This window comes from Cyprinus carpio, chromosome A4 (genome assembly GCF_018340385.1).
Source record: "Cyprinus carpio isolate SPL01 chromosome A4, ASM1834038v1, whole genome shotgun sequence".
NCBI classification, from domain to species: Eukaryota; Metazoa; Chordata; class Actinopteri; order Cypriniformes; family Cyprinidae; genus Cyprinus; species Cyprinus carpio.
The window spans coordinates 25,616,340-25,624,282 of record NC_056575.1 but is presented as its reverse complement, the minus strand read 5'-3'; the positions used below and the strand labels follow the sequence as shown (position 1 = coordinate 25,624,282).

Sequence of the window (7,943 nt, the reverse complement as noted above, 5' to 3'; positions counted from 1 at the left end):
AGGACACTTTCTGCCCTCAGTTTCTGCCTCACTCTCACTCTCTGTACAGAAGAATACATACTTTAGTGAGTTCTAACTCTATGAGAGCTCATGTACTTACATTGATGGTGCTATTTGCAATTTAAACCTCTGGTACCTTCAGGAACTTCAGTGGTGCTCTCAATAGGCATCTTCTGAACACCTGCAGAAAATCAGTCATATAATGATCAGGAAACTCAGAAGTAACTCAAACAGAAGATACATTAAAAATATATATATTCTAAAGGAATTGGCCTGTTAAACGTTTATTTTTTAAACAGTCATTTATCAGTTTTCACCTCAACATGATAATAAGTATCAACATATTGGTATAGCCAGATACTAATACAAAACTGGTGCATCCCTAATTTTTAGAAATATTCTGTTAGAAATGCTGGAATAATACAAGATAAGGTAACACTTTAGAATAGGGAACACATTCATAATTAACTACAACTTTTCCCTCAATAAATTACTAATTGGGGGGAAGTCGTGGACTAGTGGTTAGAGAGTTTAACTCCTAACACTAAGGTTGTGGGTTCAAGTCTCGGGCCGGCAATACCACGACTGAGGTGCGCTTGAGCAAGGCACTGAATCCCCAACTGCTCCCCGGGCACCGCAGCATAATGATACCCACTGCTCCGGGTGTGTGTTCACTGTGTGTGTGTTCACTGCTGTGTGTGTGCACTTTGGATGGGTTAAATGCAGAACACCAATTCTTGTCACCATACTTGGCTGTATTTCACGTCACTTTTTTTTTTTTTTTGCTGCTTATTAATAGTTAATAAGGTAGTTGTTAGATTTAGGTATTGGGTAGGATTAGGGATGAAGAATAAGGCATTAGTAATAATATGCATGCTAATAAAAAAAAAGTGAAAGTGAAAGTGAAAGTGACATGACATTCAGCCAAGTATGGTGACCCATACTCAGAATTCGTGCTCTGCATTTAACCCATCCGAAGTGCACACACACAGAGCAGTGAACACACACACACACTGTGAACACACACCCGGAGACGTGCGCCCGGGGAGCAGTTGGGGGTTCGATGCCTTGCTCAAGGGCACCTAAGTCATGGTATTGAAGGTGGAGAGAGAACTGTACATGCACTCCCCCCCACCCACAATTCCCATTAGGTCTGACAACAAGCTAGAAAAATAAATAAATAAATAAATAAATAAATATAATCACAAATTACCAAAAATAATAAGCAACTAGTTAAGAGGCCCTAAAATAAAGCGTTATAATATAATATAATATAATTTTTGACTTTGATTGTTTTGAAAAACCTCTTAGCTGACACATACCAGCATTACTGGAGTCTCCCGCAGCTCCAGCAAGAGCATCATCATCAGAATCACTTTCTTCAGGATCACTGTCATCAGAATCCGTCATATTGATCTTATCTTCAATGAAAAATAAAACTCAGAACATGAAAAACATCTGCATTCAGAAGTCAAATAACACAATCACAAACCATTTATAAACCATGCCAAATGACACTACATCCTACAGTGAACAAAACATATTTCAGAGATGAGTTTCCTTAAACCTCCCTGTGAGTGTAAAAGACCCGCTGTGCTACACATGCTAGGATGGACGTACCTTCAATCTCAATATCATCAAGGGATTTGCCTTGAAGATTAGGAAGGCAGCCCTTTTCCATGGCTAACAGAAGCTTTGATATTTTAGCAAGCTGAGTAGTGGCTTCTGGCAGCCTGTAATAGTCGCGGTGGACACGGATGTCATGCCCTAAGAAATCGGCAACCTGATCTAACTCATTGTTTTTCAGGTTAAGGATTTGTGAGAGCGTAGCCACGTGCTTTCGCAGATGAGTGGATCGGAGAAATTCTGGATTTTGAGCTCCACATTCACTTGCATAGACCCTCAGAGAGTCCTGGCCTCTGTAGTGACTCTGGCAGTTTGGCCGAGCAAACAAGAAAGCATTAGTCTCCAGCACTCCACATTCACTTCTCCTGCTGACCAGCAGCTTCAGGGCATCGACCATATCAGGAGAGAGAAGAACCGCAACCTTTCTTCCCCTCTTCCCCTGATCTCAACTCGACTGAAATGGCTGCAGAGTTTCTGCTCAAACTTGCTCAGGCCCATCGCTACATCTTCATGGAGAGAAGTGGTGTCCCTTTCATGAAGCCCTTCAGCGGCATTTTAGAGACCTCTCCTGGCAAGTCTGCGGTTGAAAACAATGATTCTGGCGAGTGTTGCTTTGGGCCAGTTCTGCATAGCTTTGAGGAGATGCCGTCTCTTGTAGTTTCTGAAAAGCCGTATGTGCAGTCTTCTCAAGGAGCCGATGAAGGGACTGGACATCCTGAGTGAAGGGAAGTGTTGATGGCTTGTTAAATTTGGCTTCATTCAGTGTGACCAAAGCAGTGTGTGAGATCATCTCAGACCACTTTGAGGAGTAGAGCTTTTTGAAGGTCTCTGTTGATGAGATCAATTCCTTGTCTTCAGACATCAGTGCTCGGCAGTGAATGATTTCGCAAATCTTATTCAACGAATGCCCCAGTTTCAGGGCAAGGCTTGGGTAGCAGTGGCTCTCATCATCATAGCCAGACACCATCTGAACCGCTCGAATGAGTTTATGAAAACTGGCAGGTTTCAGAGCTTCTTCAAGACTGTACACAGAAAACTCTCTACGCAGAGTCAGCAACAATCTTCCAACTTCACAGAGTTTTTGTAGAATATACTCAAATTTGGTAGGGTCATGTCCATGTTTGTTAAAGAATGACAACAGCGGAAATGTCATCCTGCTTCATCACACTTAAGAGTTTCCAAACCCCTTGAGATATGTGCTGACTGAATGAAGACTCTGCCATAGACGCCAGGCCTAAAAACTCTCCTCCTCCCTTGCTTTTCACTGTCAGCTGCTGGTTTTGAGGAACATCTTCTCAAATGACGCCACAGATCTCTCCGTACAAACATCCCTTAGCAGTACATGCAATGCACAAACTGCTTTGAATCACACTTTCTCTTTGGTGCTCGTTTTATTTTCAGAGCCCCTCTCCACACTGTAAAACGTCAGTGTTATGCTGAAAGTTGCCCTTGTCCCTGAGCTTTTGCAGCATTGCTTTACGTTCTTTGAGTGAACCAGGAGTGACAAAGCCTGCACAACTTCAACTTCAGCCATATGAGTTTTCAAATGGTGCGCTAACTTGGACTGAGGTTTCCCACAGATGTAACAATAATTCTTACTATTTGCTGTACAGGAAATTTTTGCTGAATGCACACAATGATCACCTTCAGCCACGCTGCTTTCCCTCTCTTCCTCTCTCAATGTTACTGTGCTTTTTACATTCAAAAGCTTCTCAGTATTGTGTGATTGAGGTGATGACATAACCACATCTGTTGACCTGCGTACCACTGAGCCTTGCTTTCTGGGAAGGTGACGTTCCCCAAAACGGTCTGATTCACTGTCTGTCTCAACATCAGTCAACTGCTCCTCATGACACAGTAAATCAGACTCATTATACACACTTGCTGCTTCCATGGCCTTTAAGACTCCTTTTCCTTTGCCCTTAGACACATTCAGGGCAGTTACATCTGATCTCAGAGATTCACTAAACTTAGAGGATGCAGCTTCCTGTATATCTAAGAGGAGTTTAGCTTGATCGTAACGTGCTGGTCTTGTTGTCAACTCATCTGAACTGTCTGACTGATTGTCTGACTCTGACTGTGGTATGTACTCCTCATCTGACAGATCGTCTTCCTCTGAACTTACTTCCTATTGTCAAGATATTTATGATTAATTCACAGCACCGATAACTCATAAAAATACGGAACAAATATCAAATATTTTTACCCACGATGACTGTTTTCCATTCCATTCATGAAGCTTCAAATAGCAGGACTTGTGCCAAAAACTGGAGCACACTATTAGAGAAATGTCATATGTTAGGACATGTTCAACTCCTAACACAAGATTCTATCCTAAACGTAGAATAAGATGAAAAACAATATTACACCCCTTTTATTATTAATGATATTACATATCTGTGCATAAGCAATGGTCTGATATCTCCTACTGATCACCAACTTCAACAGTTATACAATTTTGAGCTGACGTCATAATGTAAATTAGAGATACTATAATGATAAAAATGTCATGCTGCATATAGTACAAGACATCATACTAACATTTACATCTCAGGCCAATCCACTTGAGTGCTGCTACAGGTCCCACACATTCAGCACATTTATCCATGCTCGATATTGCTGAAGTGAACACAACATGTATGCAGAAAAACAACATCAGTGAATGTGAAATTACAGCAAAAAAGAAAGATCCTAAAACATACATGTGATCCTACATTACGAGCTACATTGTCTTTTAATAATTATTTAATGTATTTTTAGTGACAGGGAAGTTGTGGTCATTTAGTTAATAAAATCACTTACAATCATTAAAGAACATTTACGTTACATACCTTAAAAGGTACTGGTCAATATATTACTACAAATCTGTATTTAGACCAGGGGTGTCCAGGGCCTGTCCTGGAGGGCTGGTGTCCTGCAGAGTTTAGCTCCAACCCCAATTAGACACACCTGAAGCAGCTAACCAAGGTCTTACTAGACATACTGAAAGTTCCAGGCAGGTGTGTTGAGGCAAGCTGGAGCTAAACTCTACGGGACACTGGCCCTCCAGGACCGAGTCTGGGCAGCCCTGGTTCAGACATCGACTAATATTACTGAAAGTGAAAACAGGTCATTATTTAAATACTTTTGGTAACAGCTTTTTTCCTTAAGTATAAATAACAGTTCATCCGAAACATGTGAATACCTCCTTAACTCCTTCAGCAGGGGCACAAAAGCTCTGCTCCTCATTTAACACATGCTCTTTGACAGGTGACTTCTGAAAACAATGGAAAAAAGCGCAAGGCTCATGTAGAGATGATTCTTACAACATCAATCTAACATTTCACAAAATTATGCAATGCACATTTTATTACCTTCTCAACACAGTCCTGATCATCCAATGGTAACCGGTCCTTCCTTCAGAGTCACCTGAAATTAAGGAAACGGAAATAACAAATAAATATAAACATTCTACTGCAGACAAAGGATTCAGGAACTGTACACAAATTCATAATGAATTATCCTTTCCAGTCCATCAGAGGCTGCACAGATACTGGAGTTCCATAAACACTGACTGATCACTGAAACTGTCAGCTGAAAACATGAAATCAAAAAATAAAATAATTATGTTATGTTATAAATGAGATACCTAAGCAAAAGAAGGCAGATAAGGCCAGAACAAATTCAGGTATGATGCCACAATAATAATAAAAAAAAATAAAATAAAATAATAATAATAATAATAATAATAATAAAAATAATAATGATAAAAAAAAAAAAAAAAAAATCAATCAATCAGTCACAATACCTTCTCTGCGTCTCTGACTTCTGATTGGGAGGAGTATTCACTGTCATTAATGATGGAGCAGAATAGTTTTCCGAGGTTACTGCTCACTGTGATGCCTCTATAATTATATCTGGGTCGTACTTCTCGCCGCGTTTAAAAATCGGGGTTATCACGTTCTCTTTCCAGATCTCAGGAAAGTGTGTCCAGATTTTAATAAGAGATTGAATATAGTTAGGATAGCGAGTCTCAGTTTGGGCTGCTGTGTTTCAGCATTTCATTAGAAAATCCCATCTAAGCCACTTGACTTCTTATTTTTTAGGAATTTCATCTTCTCTGTCAGTTCAGTTAATTCTATGGGTTTGTCTAAATGATTTAGCTGGTTTTTTAATTTGTATTACAGGTTATTTAGTTGGGAGGTCAGATGTTTTTGGGCGAGGGTTTTCTCGTTTAGTGAATAGAGTTTTCTGAAATGTTCAGTACAGATATTTGGGTCATAGATGGGAAGGTGTTTGGCATCTTTGGATTTGTCTAAATTATTCCATAAATCCCAAAAATTAATTTTGATTGATTGCTTCTTCAATTTTGTTTATTTTTACTTTTTTGTGATCAGTTCTTTCTAGTGACTTGTATAGTTTAAGGGTTTGTTGATATGTGGCTCGCAGAGGTGTCAGGTAACGAAGTACAAATACTTCGTTACCTTACTTAAGTAGAAATTTTGGGTATCTATACTTTACTGGAGTAATTATTTTTCAGCCGACTTTTTACTTCTACTCCTTACATTTTCACGCAATTATCTGTACTTTCTACTCCTTACATTTTAAAAATAGCCGGTTGGATGAGAATTCATTTCAAAAAAAAACCTTCAAAAAAAAAAAAAAAATAAAAAAAAAAAAAAAAAAAAAACTATCCAGATAAATCGCGCCATCCGGATGAAGTGAATTTGATTGTGGTTGGATGAGAAGTATACCATTCTGACACCTGATCCATCGCACCTACACATGACACAAATCACATCACACTCCAGCAAGGACATAGCCAGTGTTGGGTTCGTTTATCAAAAAAATATATTTCTTAAAAGATATTATTTCTTACTACTGGCTGATTTATCAAATGGGTGCTTTCTCTTCTTTCTCCGATAATTAAGCTACTGTAGGGTAGCTCGGTAGCGAGACGTTTGAATAAATTGGTGTTTGCGATTGACAACGCAATTGACAATGTTGCGATAAGTAGGCTATACCAACTTTGTAACTCGTTATCCCTCGTTCAACTTTTTAAAAACATATCTCGAGAATTTATGGTGGCTTTTTTCCCCCATCCCACTGCCTCTCATGTTTTTAAATAAAAAATGTATTGTGTGATTGGCTTTCCGCGCTTTGTATCAAACTATGCATGCATACATGATGCTGTTTTGTTTATAGTTGTTTTAAGCAACTTAATTATAATTGGTTTATAAACATTATTTTAAATATTATTCACTTAACAGTCATGTATTCTAATGCTTGAATAAACGTACATTAGTAATATTTTGCTCGATGTGCCCTCTTGTGACCTCAGGAGAAAAGCCAAAAGCTTCTCTTCACCCTAACTGAAATTATGCATTTTAAATTTGAATATAATTAGAATTTGATAATACATAAGTAAAAAACTCGAATTTAGTTTTTCAGCCATTTTGACAGCCCTATAGCAGACGTATGTAGCGAATACAGGAAGGTATCAATTAAGAAGGTATTAGGATTATGAGTTATTTTTCATTTTTATTTTTTGATTAATCACTTGGATTAATCATTCATTTTGACAGCACTAATGTTTATTGTATATAGACAACCATACAAGGGTAATTGTTACTAAGCCTGCCCTGGGTACACCAATTTTCTTGTCCATTGCCCTCGCAGATTCCTGCAGCTAAGCTTGGATGTACATTTACATTCCATTAAAGTTTATGGATGACATGCCTCTGAAGTTTGACTTTTTGCACCATTACAATACTTATAGGCAACTAATCATCATATCTCTAGTTTTTAATGTAATTGCATTGTACTAAAGTGCGTTCATTTTCAATGGGCATATATGCGGCTGAAACAGGCAGCCTAGTGCATCCCAAATTTTTAGAAAAATGTTTTTTTTGAGGAGGTGGGGTAGTGGCGCGACCTAAGCTTTTATTCTTAATGGCATTTTTTTTCCTTACATTACTTTTACTTTTATACTTTAAGTAGTTTTGAAACCAGTACTTTTACACTTTTACTTGAGTAAAAAGCTTGAGTTGATACTTCAACTTCTACAAAAGTCTTTTTAAAACCTAGTATCTATACTTTTACTTGAGTAATTAATGTGAATACTTTTGACACGTAAAATGGCTCGTATTTGTTGGTTTGCAGGGTCTCTGTGTTTTTTATTTGATAATGATCTTAATTCTTTTCTTAGTCTTTGGCAATCTTTATCCAAACCAAGCATCTTTAGCGGTTTCTTTTTTATATCTGTAATTTTTCTTTTTCTGAGGGCTTTTCTGACCACTGTAGAAAAGATTTGAGTTAACTGTTCAGTTGCTGAATTG

At 38.2% G+C, this 7,943-nt stretch overlaps 1 protein-coding gene across 1 annotated transcript; it reads right to left on the bottom strand.

Annotated features, from left to right (window-relative positions):
* Window positions 1-2,992: 2,992 nt before the first annotated feature.
* LOC109084540 lies at window positions 2,993-4,511 on the bottom strand. The gene is made up of 3 exons (XM_042746527.1): window positions 4,168-4,511; window positions 3,833-3,903; window positions 2,993-3,754 (listed from the first exon to the last, which is right to left on the bottom strand). The coding sequence occupies exons 1-3, from the start codon at window positions 4,328-4,330 to the stop codon at window positions 2,993-2,995; spliced, it is 996 nt and encodes a 331-aa protein (XP_042602461.1). The 5' UTR covers window positions 4,331-4,511.
* Between the last annotated feature and the right edge of the window lie 3,432 nt (window positions 4,512-7,943).